The sequence below is a fragment of the Musca domestica genome, unplaced genomic scaffold, assembly GCF_030504385.1.
Source record: "Musca domestica strain aabys unplaced genomic scaffold, Musca_domestica.polishedcontigs.V.1.1 57, whole genome shotgun sequence".
Taxonomy (NCBI): Eukaryota; Metazoa; Arthropoda; class Insecta; order Diptera; family Muscidae; genus Musca; species Musca domestica.
Window position 1 is genome coordinate 2,774,260 of NW_026712358.1, and position 19,058 is coordinate 2,793,317.

The window sequence follows — 19,058 nt, forward strand, 5'->3', positions numbered from 1 at the left end:
AATTGTCAAACAATTTATGAAGGCCCGGCCGAGAGATAGACACACGGGCCACTTGGACAGCAATCAACTCAAATATGGAATTGAAATACTTACAAATACATAGACCATGACAACTTCTTGTCGCTTACCGTGCAGACACTGGCCGTGGAACCACAGCAGCCAGTATCTTCTCCACATCTGTGCAAAATCGTGGCATAAGGCTCGTAGCGTTTCGAGGTATTGTTCGAAACGGGTATAACGCGTGGCATTGGCTTCCGAATTTGGTGGCATGTATCATGCGTTGCCAATGTTCTGTGGCCAGTTCGTGTGGAGTTCCTGCGAAAAGGAGGAGACAAAAGAAAAGAAAATAAATAAAATCAAGTCATAAACATAAATGAACAACAGCAACACAACACACAGCAGAACACCAATCTAAGAATATGCAATTCAGACCAGCGTTGGTGATCTTTGTGAGTTGGCACTTTCAGTAATGTGGAGGAGTTAATCTGCAACAACTCACTCAATCAGTCAGGCGGCCGGTTGGCCAGCCAGTGAAGCAGAAAACCGACCATCTAAACGGCCAGCAGATGTCAGCATAACTCATCTCAATAGTCATTGGCAGCGGGCATTTATGGCATAGCCTGGAAATTACCTACCTATCCATGCGCATGCGCACAACAACGACAACTTTATTACGAACACTTAGCAATGAAATGGCCAGTCCCTTCCTACCGAATGCCCAACAATGGCATTGTTCGAAGCCTAGCCATTCTCGTGAAGTTTATGTTTCTAGCTTAAAATAAAACAAGAAACACGGCATTGTTAGGGCTAGCAAGCCTGGCCTATTGTCAGCTTGACAGCCGTGCAATGCGGCGCACGCAGGCGCTTTAACAGCCGTGTCATATAATTTTCATTTTCCAGAATTAGCTCCTAGATTCAGATCGTCTCCTTTTCCAGGTTTTCATAGTTTATTCCTGGTCATTTTGCCGCCGCGGCTGTGCTGCTGTGGAGGCGGTCATTTACACAAAATTATGCATTAAAGTGAAGGTATGCATGTCCCAGGCCTCAAGACGGCCACTCAGTCAGTCAGTCAACCAGCCAAACTGCCAGCCAGATAGCCATTCAACAAATGAGTGCATAAAATCATTGCGTGTCTAGCCAAGTGAATGTTGATGGCTGGCTGCTCATTGAGTTCCTGGTAACGGCAGTCCATTGATCGATTATGCATTTTGTCCATGGGTCCGTTGTTGTTGGTGTTGTTGTTGGGTTCCATACGATTCTGGCATCAGCGTAATTAATTTCTAACAGTAAATACCTTTTATCCGGCAAATGTGTTTAATGGCCGAGGCGGATTAAGCAAGCTCATGGGAGTCTGATTCAAGTTTGTCCATCACTGGCGAGTGTAAACATTGAAAAGCCACATGAACAAACAACTCCAACAACACCAAGAGTTACAACAAGTTATTGGCCAGAAAACATAAAGCAGTTCAAAGAATTTGAACTTTGGCAATTTTGTTTGCTTGTCTTTTAATGGCTTTTAATGTTATTAGAATATGAACAGCTTTCCGGGATGGGCGATAGCGAGAAGGGGGTGAATGTTCGGCGAAGAATTTGGCGGATGATTAAAAAAGTATCGCAATTAAAAAAAAACATTACTTTTATATGTTCCAAAACAGTCGAAAAGACTTGTAGGCACTCTAATTCTACAGAGTAGGTTTAGGATCAAAGATTATTGTTGTGACAAGTTCTTCTGGCGATCGGCACTATACTATTAACGTCAAAAAGAAGAGTACGTTCGAGTATTGCTGGTGAGGGGACCTCATCGATTATCATCGATAAGTCAAGTCAAGTCGGAAAATGGATTCCAATAAAATAAACAAAATCCATATTTAAAATACAGTGTGAGAGAAAAAACTGCAACAAAGCCAAACGCCATAATTTTTACATTTTTTCAAATTTTATTGAATGAAAGCAAAAAATTCGGAAATAGCATCAATTTTTAGATTTAGTTCAGATTTATTCGAATTGGTCACCTTTGGCACGAATTATGGCCCTCAACCGGCCAATGAAACCATCTCACGCTGGCCAAATGTTACTCTGCGGTATTTTTGCCCATTCCCGGCGAAGCGCCTGCTTGAGGTGATCGACACTTTGGTATTTTTTAGTGCCAACCTTGCTTTCCAAATACTCCAGACACAATAGTCCAACGGATTAATATCCGGAGATTTTGGTGGCCATTGTGTGCCGGAAAATAAAGTGAGGACCTTATTTTGTAACCATTCTATGGAATGTCCAAGGTCTGCCGACAAAATGTTTGCGTGCCCAAGGCTTTAATACAGAATATTTTCGGGATAATGACTGAGAGTGACCATCGGCTGTTTATGCCGGCCCACATCATCACCATGGCCGGCACTTGAGTTCTGGTGGCCAACCGAAGGTGCACATTTTCAGCTGACCTCTTTGACAAGTAAACACGATCATTTTGTTTGTTTACAAACTGCTGGACAGGGAATGTTTTCTCATCGGATATAAAACCAAATTCGGCAGTTTACCACTTTCGGCCAAGCTAAGCAACTCCTTAGCTTTTTTGAGTCTGTTTCTTTTTTAGCGGTGGTAAGTTCTTGTACTTTTTGGAATTTCAATGGCTTTACCCCGAGCTCATTTTCCAATACCTTTCGAATGGAATATTGCGATATGTTCAGCTCACGAGCCATTTTTCGACCACTGCGACGCGGGTTTCGATCAAGTCGCTTCTTTACTTTTCGAACCATTTCTGCTGATGTTGCTGTTTTCTTTCGACTACTTCCTTGACGTCGGGCTACGCTACCAGAATCTCGGTAACGAGCGATGGTACGAGACACAAAAGATTTGTTCACATTTAAATGCTGGAGTGCTCTATCGAAAGCCACTTGTGGTTTTCCAGCCAAATATAAAGAAAACACACTATCACGCTTGAATTCCATGGCGAATAACTTTTTTCCTGGAAAATTCTCACCAAAGGGCTTTTAGAGGCTTGTAAACAATATAATGAGCTGTCACTGGAATAATTTTAACAGCTGTCGGACGAGTGGCTTAGGAATGACAGCAGTCTGAAATTGGTTGCAGTTTTTTCATTTCACCCTATATATATCCCATGTTTAGGACTATTTCATTTGCCCGATAGCCTTATGTATTACGAGGGTGTAGTTTTTTACCATTCAAGCTAAATATTTCCCTTTTCCCATTACTCTCTCTCTCTCACAAACACACACTCTCCTGATCGTCTTGTGTGGTTCGACAAACATTTTCCAAATACCAGCTGTTGGAATGATCACGAGATACCCTCCGGCAAAATTTACACAATGATTTCAACATGACTATAATTTTTGTGTTGCTTTCGTTGTTGTCTTGTTGTATGCAGTCTTCTAATCAATCTGCTAACTTGCAACATGTGGCAAGTTATCATCGTTGTGGCAATATTGTAAGACGTTTTCTCGAATACCAATAACATAATTGAGGAAATTTTCGCCTAATACTTGAATCGATGGGTGTCATGTTTTCTGTGTGTGTATGCGTGTGTGAGTGCAACCATGTGTGTGTGTGTATGTTGAGAAGTTGCAACAAATTCATGGTGGCAAATTCCTTTGACTTGGGTGGCATAGATGAAAATAATGGGTGGCAAATCTAATGAATGATTTTCAAACTATCGATCGCCATCTAACATTTGATCGATTTCGCAGATTGCTGCTCCTCTGTTAGGCAGTTTGTCTACATTTATGATCTTTATAAGCTGCAAATGATCTACATACATGTGTTGTATGCGGATGATAAAATGCAAGTATATTAGAGTGTGTCGTAAAAGACACTTGGGCGGGCTGACAAAGAAGCCACAATGAAATTGTTCGACATAAATTGCAAATAATTTCCTAATTTATATTTGTAATGAAGTGCAAATGTGCACTTTTTGGACTGTACAATATAAATGAACTAGGTATATCAAATCAATGTTCGTACAAAAAAGCAAATCCCATACTGCCGTTTGGTACTGTTTGTAGATCTAAACTATTTGGAGTGGAATAAACGAATTCATTAAGAAGTTGGAATACATTATTGGGCTTCTTAAAATACCAAAGCACGTTCTCCAATTTTCGATTGGCAGTGCATTGATTTCCAAAGGTCGGATGTTTTCACCAAGCAAGATTTCTTTATAGTTTCAGCTACATTTCCGAAATCTGACTATATAGTATATATGATATCAACATCAAGGTATTTACCCTCCACCATCTGGAAGGAACTGCAAAAACTTAAAAAAATTTTCGAAAAATATCTTTTGAATGAAAACAGCTATATATGAGGACTATACGAAGACCTTCACATACGAAATTTAAACCAACCCCGTTGAATAATGTCGCTAATATAATATATATAAGAATACCGAAAAAACTGAGGTGCCGTTATATGTGTAGGGTATGCGAAGTGGACAATGGCATAGACAATTTTCTGTCATATGTTGAAGTATCCATTACGAACTTCGAGTACGAACGGTAAAACAATTCAGGTGTATAAAGTTGCTAAAATCATCAAAATACCGAATATCGTGAAGAATCGTTATATGGTGGTTATACGAAGACGTGGACCTTTTTTTGTCAGATGCTGTAGTACCCATTACAAACCTTAAATACCAAATTTGAAACAATTCCGTTGAATAATTTCCCTAAAATCATCAGAAAACCTAAACTTGAGGAATACCGTTATATGGGGGCTATTCGAAAACGTGGACCGACATGACCCATTTACGAACTTAGCCTGCCTACTGAGATGATGAAATTTTTTACGCAAAAAATTAGGTCTATTCCGTCCGCTAAATGTTATCCGACGACCATACAAAATGGACAGAATATATCCACTTATCCCGATCGAAATGTTCTTGTCAAACCTATAGGTTAGTTATCCGATTTATAAAAAGTGTGTCGTTGGGTATGTTTCTTTTGGAAGATATTTTAACTTTTTTTGTCTTGTATATTTCGGCATACCCCATTAATTAGCCACCATCAACGGTAACAACAAGAAATTGTGCATCGCAAGCGTCATATGGCAGCGAATAATAAAAAGCTGCTTTCTCTAATTTGCTTGAGCGAAACGAACAGGCAAAATGGGCGTTAAGTCTTTGTGGGTAATTGAGGCAAGCTCAGATGCTGCCACGGCTGCTGCTCTCACCGACAAATGGCGATAGACTATAGTTGGCCAGCATGAGTTCTGCTGCTTAGCAGCTGAATAACCAACCAAAGGAGGCTATCGCTGCCGCAGACTCTTCTCAGCTATTTGTATATGCAAACGCGTCTAATACGTGATAAGTGACGTTTTATGACTCTATTTTGCTATGTTGGCACACTGCTAGGCCCGGTTCGGCGAATGATTGCCTCACTGCCAATTCGGATCGATCGGATCGGATTGGATCGTTGTTATAACATAAATTATTGCAGACTCTGCTGATAAATGGGACTTCTTGTGTCGGGGCATTGGGCACATTTATTTTCCATGCATATGATATGTTCGAAGAGCAATTGTTGCTGCTGCTGCTGCTGTCGTTGTCAGGAGGTATCAGCAACAGCAGCCGGCAGGCCAGCCAGGCAGGCGAGCAGCCAACCAACAATGTTTTTGTTTTATGGACATCATTTACATATCCACAAATCCGCAATGCAATGCCCCCATATCGTGTGACACACAATCGCCAATCACTGATCAAAGTACCAATTTTCATAAGAGTTGTCGGATGGGCGGACAGACCGACAGACAGACAGACAGATACGCTGTGACAATAATTAAGAGGATTACCTAAACATCGAACAAAATACACACACACACACATTTTCCACAACTGGTTATCAGCAGGCGTTTTGGCCACAATTATAGTTTACCGGTAGCCACGCTGTCAACTTCCATTGTCCCAAAGCGACGACTTAAGATTGTCCACCTGAATGATAATGACAACGTCACACATGCGACCAACTCAGTTCATTTCACATCAGAATGGCAGACATTTGGGCAGACATCCACGGCAGCAGCAACAGCAATGATGATTTGCCAAAATGGCAGGTGAAAAGTAAAACTGCCTCTATGCGAAGCGAAATAACCCACTTTGGTTGTCATCGAGGCATCTCGATTCGGACTGTCTCTTTCAATGGACTATTTAGGCAGGCAGGTCCATAGATTTCTTGCTTGAAATAAAGTCAGAGTCCGTGTCATGCGTCTCTTCTTTTGGCAATCATTTGGTGGTGTCACCACCCAGAGTCCATTTTCGAGATTCGGGGAATGAAAAGTGTGACAACATTTGCAAGTGACATTACCCAGTGGCATACATTGGCATAGATGTAATGCATACACACACACACACACATTCACAACATGCGCTAGCATGCATGCGTGATGATTTTATTTGAAATGGATAATTTCCCATTGTTGTGTTAATAGTTTGCTTGCAAATTTCATTTGGGGAAATAGCTTCCATTGATTTGTTACTAAAGCACTGTAGAGATGGCTACGAATATCCGGCTAATATTAAAATACTACGGGAATTTGTCTGAAATATTTTGTTTCGATGTTTTTTATTTGTTATACGAAAAGTGTGCTATATGGGCGTATACGTATTGTTTTAATGGACCGAGAAATATTAGGTATACGTCATGTAAAATGTCACTGACTAATCTAATTCAAAAATTCGGATGAGCCATGTTTGTGTTATGTTGATTAAAAACATACTCCAAGTGTTGAAAGGGTTTAAAAATTAAGTTAAGTTGTCGTTACTTTTGAAAAATGCGAAAAACCTTAAATATATCAAATCTGAAGTCAATTTGTTGAATTGCTGAACTCAATCTTGAATGCGGTTGAAATAATGTTTCACATCACGTGGTAATGATGTTAATTTTTCTCTTCTATGGACTTAGAGACGGATCTTTCCTCTTCGACATGTCTCTTTCTAGGTCCACGCGGAGATTTATGGACATTTGTTGGATCTGATTTTCACATGGTCTTTTCTGCTTACTTTAATTTTCCCTTTGAAAGTGATGCCATAACTCATTGAATACGAAATCCACAAATAAACAAGGTAATCGGGAAAGATTTGAAGGGAGAAGTCAGGCAACTCTAACACCTCAATAAAATAGAAACCCTGTTGAACATTTTTGAAACTATTTTGTATTATTTAAAATGTTTAAAGTTGAAAAATGATAATTTCGAGTCCCTAAAAACGGAAACATTTTGAAATATCTAATACCTCATCTAGCCGGATCCAAAAAGTCCTACGACAGTCCATCACTTTTTTTCACTTTTTTTGTAAAATAAATATTCTGAATAAGGTTCGAATTGTGATGTTGCCAGTGTCGCAGTGGCCGAAAAATGGCTCGTGAGCTAAACATGTCGCAATATTCCATTCGGCAAATATTGAAAAACGAGTTCGGGGTAAAGCCATTGAAATTGCAAAAAGTGCAAGAACTTAGATTGCAACAGGAAGAAAATAGACTCAAAAGAGCTAAGGAGTAGCTTCGCTTGGCCGAAAGTGGTGAACTGACGAATTTGGTTTTCTCCGATGAGAAAACATTCGTTGTCCAGCAGTTTGTAAACAAACAAAATGATCGTGTTTACTTGCCAAAGAGGTCAGCTGAAAATGTGCAACTTCGGTTGGCCACCAGAACTTAAGCGCCGGCCATGGTGATGGTGTGGGCCACCTTAACAGCCGATGGTCGCACTCCGCTCGTATTAATCGACCGTGGCATTGGAATAAAAGAAACGCACCACCCAAGAATGGTTACAAAATGAGAACGGCCACCAAAATCTCTGGATACCAATCCGTTGGACTATTGTGTCTGAAGTATTTTGGAAAGCAAGGTTGGCACTAAAAAACACCGAAGTGTCGATTACCTCAAGCAAGCGCTTTGCCGGGAATGGGCCAAAATGCCGCAGAGCAACATTCGGGCAGCGTGTGACGCTTTCATTGGCCGTTTCAAAGCCATAATTCGTGCCAAAGGTGACCATTTCGAACAAATCTAAACTAATTCTAAAATGTGATGCTATTTCCGATATTTTTGGCTTTAATTGAATCAATTTAAAAAAAATGTAAATTTTGTTTGCAGTTTTTTTTATCATACCCTGTATGTAAAAAATTCCATTCGAAATTTACAAAATGTCCTTATTCACTTATTTTTTTAAGGAATGTGTCAAAGCATGTGCAGACATTGTGGGTCTTTTATAAGGCCTTGACCACGGGACAATATTTTGAGGTATATTTCGCATCATTTAATGTTGAGGTTTGAAAATTACTAAACTTTTCTGTATTACTGGAAAGCTCTACAAATTGCTAGAGAACTTTGATTTTTTCGGGAATAGTTAGTTGATGAAGGTGAGTCGACCATTCGAATTGTGTACACTGCTGTCACATTTCCACTTAATTTTAACAAATTTTTGTATCTGGCGTTCTTATTGAGTTATAACGCTACTGGCATGAATTATATTGGTACAGTCCTTATATAACATGATAAGATTTAAGCTATTGCAAAGATATGCCCCTTACAGAAAATATTTTCCTCAAGTCTATACAAATATGATATTTTCTGCACTTCACTACAATTTGAACAGTATCAGAATTTTTAGTCGATATTTATGCGTTGTAGTTAGTTTAGTGTTTCGCCCACTTCGACTCACTGAAATTTACTGGTGCAAATCAAGGCAAAATAATGAACGTCAAACGTTTGCTATTCTTCGACTGTTCGACGTTACAAAACTGACATGTTAATTGATTAACATTATTCCTGACAACATATACTCACACACACACATACACTCAATAATTTGCTCCATTTCCCAGTTGTCAATTCACAATTAGCTGTAACTGTAGTAAAATTATGCACCAAGTCATCAATGACATCTCCCAGCTATTCATTCATCTATTCATCCATTTAGCCATGCGCATACAATGTATGATACCTATTGCGTTTATGTGTATGTCTGTGTGTTAGTTTGAATGCAATTGAAATGTGGAAGCCAAACGCCTAACCCGTTGTTGCAACAAAAGTCATCTCGAGAGACGACAACAAAATCTTGAAAATTACTTGGCAATTATTTGTGGTTACGGTAGTGGTGCTCGCGAAGTCGAAGTCGAAGCATTTCCACAATTACAATGACAGCAACAACGAAATATTTTCTCATTTTGTTTGTTCGTCTGGTTGTCTGTCGTTGTTGTCAATCCCGAGTTCAGTGTCAATACCATTCATGAATGGTTTGGTGAACAGTTGACAATAATCGACCTGAAGATCAGCTGCGATTTCCCCTCTCAGAAAAGTCATTATTGTCCTACCTTCGGCCCCTCTACGTCAATTGCGTTTCGCATGCAAAGTATGATTCATCTCGACGCTGTTCACTGGTCATGAGAAATGTAAACGACATGTTGGCAGTGTTGAACCATGAGGAAGCTGAAGCTGATGATGACTTTGTGTTCGTATAGATTCTTTGGAAACAAAAACTAAAAAAAGTCACTTGATACAAGTTAATGGCCATACATGACTTTGAATTTATTGGGGTATACCGAAAAACTTTGTTCGCTAACATCTCCTCAAACTAATGCTTGGTGTGTGTATTTTGATTATAGTGAATCAAATTGGTCACAAGCGACATATTTTGGCTTGAAGCAACATTGTAACATAGCCGAAATACAGTATTCGGGCGAAGCTCTGTTCTCTAAAAATATGAATGTCAATATACCGTTTTGGAACATTTTTTCTTAAAATGTCACATTATGTAAAATACCATTTTAAAGTACCACATTATCCAAGTCAGTTGGATATTAGATGTTACTATTACATGAGGCCAATAATAGAACATGTCAGATTTCTAATTTTTAACTTATCTCCAATTTCGTTGATAAAACCATCAAAGTACTTAAATAAGGTGGTATTTCCAATTTGTGTTTTTAAAAAAGTTCGCCAAAACCCTAACGATTAGGGGTACCTTCATATGCCGAAAGTGTAAAAAAGTTTATTGACCGATTCCGGCAGCGAAAATGGACAATGTCGGTCTACTGTACCAAGTACCTCCGACACAAAGGGACCAAATTTTAAAAAATTATATCTCTAATTGTCTTCAAATTACACAGATCACAATGTTTTTATTAACTTAAGGCCTGGCGTGAAGATGGAATATATCGGTCCACTCTTTCTGATACCTCCTCCACAAAGGGTCATCATTTTGAATACCCATTAAGCTCATAAAACGCGAAATTAACATCCGATTCCATTCAGTTTTAGTACATCTCAATATTTCCATCACACATACTTTTATATATATATATATATATATATATATATATATATAAAAGTATGTGTGATGGAAATATATATAAAGCCTAACCAACCAAAAACCTAAGATGAATATGGAATTTATGATTTTGCATAAAATTGGATATTTTTTGATTTTTTTTTTTTTGTAACTTTTTCTCATATCAATAATTGTTCCACTATATCTGGTAATTCACGTATATTTCAACATTTTCGAAAAATTAGCACACATATCCTACAAAGTGCAGGAAGCAACCAATACAGTCCAAACCTTGAACATCTCAATATTTATATCATATTGATTTAGGTGCGATACAAAATGGTAAATATTGGCCCATTCCTTCGAAAACTACTCCAGGGTCAACAATTTAAACAATCATAACAGAAGTCAAAATATATTTAAACAATCGAACGTTGGCTGACTGATACTTATAACTTTCGGATTTTTTTAAAGTTTTTTAAACATCTCTCCCTCCTACAACAACAATTTCATTGCAATTGTTTATGTATATTTACTTGATATTACTTTGAGGTCTATATCTTCGAATTTCCCACAACTAACGTCATTTACCACCCCAATGTCCATTGTTGTATTGTCGCAAGACATCTAGGTCTTTGGTAGCAGAGTGTGAATACGATAGCGCAAAAGAAACAAAAACAATAGCTAAGTCATGTTAATGATTATGTTCTCGTGGTTATATTAGCTTTGCCAGGCAATGTGGTTAAAAGACACGGAGCAAAAGATTCTTAACTTGTCTTTTATTCCATGTCTCTCCTTACCCGTCCCGGAGGTTAGTTGTCGACCAGAGTGAAAGAGAGAGATACGTTAGTCAAACAGATGTTCCTTCTGGTCGAAGTGCTATATTGTTGTATGATCACACGGATGATAGGAGGAACAAACAAAAACATGTATTTTGTAATATATGTACATACATACATACAAACATACATATTATTGACAAAGTATGTGTGTTTGTGCCTTGTACGAATGTTGTTACAACATTAACGGTTTACTGTTGCCTGATAATGCACTTTTTCATTTACCAATCGTTTGATTTCAAAAAGAAGGCGATAATCATTGGGAATCTTTTAAATTGACGTGAAGCGAAAAATAAGAGGCTTTGAGACATGGGAGGATTTTTCTTTTTAATTTTCATGAGAAAAGATCTAGTGTGTTATGAAAATTCTTAGATAAGCTGACAAAATTCTTTTCACACAAATATTATGATGTGGAATGTTCAGTTAATTTGGGGACAAAGATTTCAATGTTTACAATTTGTGGTATCAGAAAGAGTAGATCTGTAAGGTCCATATTTAAAATTAACCTAAGTTGAATCTAAATTTGGGAAATACTGATCATTTTTCCGGTTACTAACTTTGATAGTTACGTATATTCGTTCAAAGCAATTTTAGGCCCAAAATCTTAACACCAATGAAGAACGGTGTGGACCTAATATATGTAGATATAAGTCTGAATTAAAATTTTATATTAGAATGTGCTAAGTCAGGGCCAAATCGAGGAACTTTTCACCTTAAAGGAAATTCACGATAATCTACAATTTCTCCTTCTCAAGATTACTACTATTCTGACAATTTTAGTACTTTTGGCATGAAATGTTTTTTACTAGATCATGCCATATACGGGTACCTCCTGATAATCGGTATTTTGACGATTTCACAAACACTTTCTTACGAATATTTGATATTTAGATGTCGCAATGGCCCACGTTTTCTTATAGACTTCTAAATTTATAAATGCCATATGTTCAGTATTTTGGCGATTATAGCAATATTTTCCAACGATTTTATTTAAAATTGGATATTTATATTTAGAAATAAGTTCTTCCTCCGATGGTAGAATATTTTCATTTACCCCCATATTACGTATTAAGTATGTTGATGATTTTAGCCACATTGTTCAAAAGCATACTTTCAATGTGGGTATTTGAAATTCGCAATATACCACAACCCGGAGCTGAAATTGTCTATGTAGTTGTGAGGACTTTTAGTGAATTTTTCATCCTTCGAAGGAGTACACCTTAAACTGCGAGAGGATTTCCGAACCCCATAGTAGGGTATATTAAAAGTTCGATCTGGCCGGACATAAGCGTTTTTACTTTATTTAGAGTTATCAACATTTAAATTCAGGACACTTGATGCAATGTGCCATAAGTGGGTAAAATCATGGATTCCGTTCCCTCTATAACTTTCTTTAAAGTTCTGGCTGTTTCTCGGAACTCACCGAAAAAAATGGGTCAATATGTCCCACTTTTAGAGGTGCCAAAGTATGAAGATATTCTGTTCGTGTTATATTTATACAAAATTGTGAATTGAAGAAGAAGTTAACAATTATTATTTTTTCGAAGCCGGAATATCTCTCCCTCTTTTCGAGGGAGAGAAATAACTGTTTTAGACCCTAGGTCTCTTTGGACCACATCCGTTTCAGGACATTTGGAGTCGATCTAGCGATGTCCGTCCTTCCGTCCGTCTGTCTGCCTGCTGGATGGTGGGCACGATAACTCTCGATGAATTCGTTTTAATCCGAACCAGGTACATCGTAATATTATTCTCAAATTTGGATCGTTTACGGAGATGGGCTATATCGGTCCACTCTTTCTGGTACCTCCCCCACAAAGGGTCAAAATTTTGAATAATTATATAAGAGCTCGATTGTCTTCAAATTATTCACATCACAATATTTTTATTAACCAAAGGTCTGGTGTGAAGATGGGGTATATCAGTCCACTCCTTCTGGTACCTCCTCCTCAAAGGATCAACATTTTAAATATCCATGAAGCTAACAAAACACGAAATTAATTTCAGATTCAATTTGGACTTGAGACATCACAATATTTCTATCAACACAAGATCTGTTATAAACATGATAGAGATCGAACCATTCCTTCTGGTACCTCCCCCACAAAGGATCAAAGTTTTGAATAACCAAAACCACCATATAATCCGAAAGAAGCCTCTGACTCTCTTTATATTTCACACATCCCATTATTTCTAACACACGATCTGCTGTGACGATGGAATATATCGGTCCACTCCTTGTGGTACCTCCCTCACAAAGGGTCAAAATTATGAATATCCATGAAGCTCATAAAACGCGAAATTAACATCCGATTCCATTCAGACTTGGTATATCGCAATACGAACATCAAAACAAGATATGTTATATAGATGGTAGAGATCGGGCAATTTCTTCCGGTACCTCCCCCACATAGGGTTCAAGATTTTGAAAAACAACGCACATTTCAACATTTTTTAAAAATTATCACTTATCTCATATAAGTTGAAGGAGCTACCCGATATTGTCCAAACCTGACACGTCGCAATATTTATATCATAATTATTTAGGTCCGATGTGAAATGGACAATATTGGAACATTCCATCGGAACCTACACCACAGAGGGTCAAAATATGTTGAAATAATCGAACATTAGCTGAGGGTACTGTATACATCTTTCGGCAATGATGGTGCTTTTTAACCTGTTTTTTTATTATTGTGGCCTTTGTACAGTATTTTCTATGAAACCTTAAGAAAATGTAAATGTCTCAATTTTATGAATCAAATTTTTGCTCTTTTCATACGGTACCCTCTGTACGAATTAAGCCGAGGTTATAATTAAGATATAGGACAACATTCAACACTCTCTGCAACACGAAACAGAATATTTCTTCATTGCATGAAAATCCAAAGTTAACCCACAAATTAACCTTTCGTTCAGCAATTGTGGCCACAAATCGTTGGGCCAGACACCAGACAATCGAGCGAATCATTGCCGGTTAATTAATCTGTTGCCGGCATATCTTCATCACGTCTAATTTGAATAGCAAGCAATTAAGACGACATTCCTCCAATCGTGGCCATTTAAGGTCCGATACCGCATCTGGATAATAAAACAGTGTTTTATGAAGCGACAATTAATTACTTCTAAATGCAAATAAAAGCGACTGAACAATGAACAATGCCTGAATGCGTAATGAACACAACGACAGGCATGTGTGCGTGAGTGTTTGTTTGTGTGTATTCGCGCGAATGCAGCACGTATTCATTCATTAACTCATTCTGTCAGTTTGCCATTCATCGATCGATTCCCTGATTCATGGTACCGCAAAAGAAGTTCATTCATTTATGACAAGCGATACTTACTCGGCCTCTTTTGTTCCTGGATGTAGCGTTCTCGAGCTTGCTGAACTCCCTTTTCATTGCCAAGTTCCTGGTATTTTTGCTCCGTCAGTACACCGGGTGCATCACCTTGCATTTCTTCGTCGAGCGCATTGCGATAGGGCTCGTCATCGACATAATCATCCTGCAAGAAAACCGAAAATGGAGATAATCTATTACAAAAATATCAATGGCAGCATTTCAAGAGCTCAGCAAATTAGGGGAGGGGGAGATGGTCATCCATTGGCAAACCCACTTGCACTTGGAGAATGACACAGTTTAGAATGGAATGAGTAGCAGCTGCAATCTGTTTTGTTTTTGTTTTCGATTGGCACTGACAACAAGAACTACTGACCACCGCCACCACCACGAGTGAAAAATGATTGCAATGATAGCTTGTAGTGTTGGAGGTGGCAGAGGGACGGACATTCATTGCTTATATCTGATAAGAAGGAAGCAACATTGCGATAACATTCCAACCACCCAGTGCGACCCATTTTCTAAAGTTTCACCATTCATTCCAGCAAAAAACAATCGACACCACCACTACCACTACCAGCAATGGAAGATTATTTATCGTTTCCCCTGTATTGAGCACTCTCAAGTGGAATCACTTCAAAGAAACCAATACTGCTGTTACCGTTCCTGCCACCACTCCGATTGTTTCAATGGCCATAGGAGAGCGTCCACCATTCAAAGGCAAAGGAAAACCAGTAGTCAAGTACACAACAAATGGGAATCACAAGTGGGAATCTACTATCGATGAACTAACAGCGTTTGCTGGCCAAAGTAGCTTTCATTCTCAAGTTACTGTAACCAGTTGGAGCGAAGGTTGAACAAATGTTTGTCATGTGACCAAGAGCTCAAGGTGGATGGATGTTCGTTCCACAGCGCCAGAACAAGGAGATATTACAAAAGAATAGTTTTCAACATTTTGGTGTAAATTTAAGTTAAATTAAATTTCTTCAAAAATAATAAGATTTTCTTAGTCTTCCTGGGGGTGTGGCTGCATGCCGTTATTTGCATAATAAAATCCTTGGAAATGTTCTCTTTCTCTCTGATTTTTGCAGAACAATTGCAATGCAATTAACTCGTTACGTCCAAGAGCTAAGGAAGGAAATAACCTAGATTTTCCACTGGTATTCTTTTGGAAAATTCGTTGCACCATCCAAGGATATACGTAATGGGGGGTGGGGGACATTAAACGTTAAACTTAAATAAAAGCACAGTGTGGTGGCAAGAGGACTTAAATGTATACCTCGTAAAACACGTGAGGTCGACATAATCTGTTTACCGTTTAAATTCCTCGAAATCAGATCTTGAAATTTCTTAGCATTTAAAATTAACTGGAAATGCGTACTTGAGGAAGAGTGGAGATATTTTTCTGGAGAATTATTTTTTATAAATATTTCCACGTTCTTAAAGTGTCCTAATTTAGGTTTGAATTTCCATGTTACAAAGAAATATAAATAAAATAATGAAAAGGCTTCTTTTTCATGAATGTGCAAGGTTGCCTGGTTAAATTGTCGCCATTAAGGATAACCACATTTTATTCTTTTTAAAACATGCAGCTGGTGGTGAGCACAGGTAGTTGGAAATGAAGTGAAGAAAATTAAGAGGATAATTGACACAACACTTTAAAGAAAAGCCGATAGAACCATGTTGGCCGACAAAGGATTTATTCGCTTATTTCACAAGACATATAATGGACATTTAATGAGTAGTCACAGACAAAGAAAAAGAAATACTGAAAGATAAACTCATATGGAATAAAGTCTCAAGTCTAACTTATATTTTTAGTGCTCAAAAGGACGAGCCATTTGCATACGATCGAGAATATTCTATTCATAGTGTCACAGGATATTTGAAAATGTGCAGGCTGATCTTTTTAGCCATATAACTGAGTTTATCATTGCCTTTGAAAGAATCGAAAATGAGCCTCCTCAAAGCATTTTTGGAGCAAGGGGTGAAGTTGGTAAGTTTTGCTGTCTTGGGTTGTGATACGAAAGACAACATACGAACAGTTGATAATAATACTAAAATTTATAATTTCGGACTACAGGTTATCAATGCGTTAAACACCTCATTACGAAAACTGTACCTATACAGGGTGAGATAACATTTTTGTCACATTTTTTTTAGATTTTATTGAATGAAAGCAAAAAATGTCAGAAATAGCATCAAATTTTAGATAAGTTTAGATTTGTACGAATTGGTCACCATTGACACGAATTATGGCCGTTTAAGGGCCAATGAAACCGTCACACGCTGCCCGATAGTTGCACTGCGGTATTTTGGCCCATTCCCGTCGAAGCGCATGCATGAGGTGATCGACACTTTGGTATTTTTTAGTGCCAACCTTGCTTTCCAAAATACTCCAGACATAATAGTCCAACGGATTGGTATCCGGAGATTTTGGTGTCCATTGTGCACTGGAAATGAAGCGAGGATCCTCATTTTGTAACCATTCTTGGGTGGCGTGTACTGAGTCCTGTTGGAATGTCCAAGATCTGCGTCAAAAATGTTTTCTTTAATATACCCTCCACAATATTTTCGCGATAATATTCGGCATTTATTCTGATGCCACGGTCGATTAATAGGAGCGGAGAGCGACCATCGGTTTTTATGGCAGCCCACACCATTACGCTTGAGTTCTGGTGGCCAACCGAAGGTGCACATTTCCAGCTGACCTCTTTGGCAAGTAAACATGTTCATTTTGTCTTTTTACAAACTGTTGGATAACAAATGTTTTCTCATCGGAGAAAACCAAATTCGGCAGTTCACCACTTTCGACCAAGCGAAGCAACTCTTTAGCTCTTTTGAGTCTATTTTCTTTCTGTTGCGGTGTGACCGAGTACGTCGAATTTTAGGTAACGCTGTTATACCAAATTTAGTACTATTTAGTACTTTTCGTACACCATAAATTAAATATTTTCAAACACATCGCATTGTCTTAATCTTCACACTCATAGTGGACCCGTGTACGAATATTCATAATTCCACCTCAATTCCTACTTTTCACGATTCCACTTCTGTTCCTACGCTTTTTGGTACTTTTCGTACACGTTGTAGTATCCATTTCAAAATACATCCCCTTATCAAAGCTCCGTACGATCGGTGATCCTTATACTGACATGAACGATTCCAATGCATTTCTTACATAATATAACTAAATTTGGTACATTTTAGTACCTTTTGTACACTACACTATACAAGGCTATTCCAAATCCACGTCCTTATCTAAATGCTTAACATTCAAGGTTTTCTAAAAGCACAATTTATAATTCCAGGTCATTTCCTCACCTACTTATATCAGACATACTTTCCATAAAAACTATTAGTTGTGGTACCAATTACGCAGTACTTTTCCTAGAAACCCTATGGCACATCTATGCTACACTCCTCCTCATTCTAGATTTCAGAATTTCCACTGTATCCGTTCGCCAAATACAATTTGGCCCATATTTAGTACTTTTCGTACACTTCTATTACAAATTTCCGGCACAACTTTTTGTTAATCATCTCCCAATCACTCAATAGTATCGGTATCACAATTAGTGCCCTTTTGTACTTTTCTAAATAGGAATTATAGAAATCCAGCTTTATCTCACCACTAAACACTTTGAGGTGCAACAAAAACAGTTTACTTTTCGGTTAATTGATTTTGTCCGATTTTTTATACCCTCCACCATACTATGGAGGGTATATTAACTTTGTCATTCCGTTTGTAACTCCTCGAAGTACTAATGTCAGACCCAACAAAGTATATATATTCTTGATCAGCGTAAAATTCTAAGTCGATTTTGCCATGTCCGTCTGTCTGTATGTCTGTTTTAATCACGCTATCTTTCGAACGAATTGAGATAGAAGGCTAAAATTTTGCACACGTGTTTATTTGTCCAGTAGGCAGGTTAAGTTCGTAAATGGGCCATGTAGGTCCACGTTTTCATATAGCCCCCATATAACGGTACCTCCCGATATTCGGTATTTTGATGATTTTAGCGACATTATTCACCGGAATTGTTTCAACTTTGGTATTTGAAGTTCGAAATGGATACTACACCCTATGACAGAAAATTATCTGAGCAGGTCCATGTCTTCGTATAGCCCCCATATAACGGTACCTCCCGATATTCGGTATTGTGATGATTTTTGCAACATTACTCACCGGAATTGTTTTAAATTTGGTATTTGAAATTCGTAATGAATACTACAGCATAAGGAAAAAATTTGTCGGTGCATGTCAACGTCTTCGTATAGCCCCCATATATCGGTACCTCCCTATATTCGGTATTTTGATGATTTTAGCGACATTATTTAACCGGAATTGTTTCAAATTTGGTATTTGAGATTCGTAATGGATACTACAGCCTATGACAGAAAATTGTCTGTGCAGGTCCACGTCTTCGTATAGCCCCCATATAACGGTACCTCCCAAAATTCGGTATTTTGATGATTTTAGCGTCATTATTCACCGGAATTGTTTTAATTTACGTATTAAGAGTTCGTAATGGGAACTACAGTCTGTGACAGAAATTTGCCTATGCAGGTCCAGGTCTTCGTAAAGGCCCCATATATCAGTACCTCCCTATATTCGGTA

General features: G+C 38.1%; 1 protein-coding gene across 1 annotated transcript in view; it reads right to left on the reverse strand.

Annotated features, from left to right (window-relative positions):
- Positions 1–108: 108 nt before the first annotated feature.
- Positions 109–19,058, reverse strand: part of LOC131805520 (sarcoplasmic reticulum histidine-rich calcium-binding protein-like) — a 56,128-nt gene continuing 37,178 nt past the window's right edge. Inside the window, exons 3-4 of the mRNA XM_059128744.1 lie at positions 14,444–14,603; positions 109–315 (exon numbers count right to left, since the gene is read on the reverse strand). Coding sequence (XP_058984727.1) covers positions 125–315; positions 14,444–14,603 — 351 coding nt within the window. The 3' untranslated portion in view covers positions 109–124. The remainder of the gene's footprint in view (positions 316–14,443; positions 14,604–19,058) is intronic.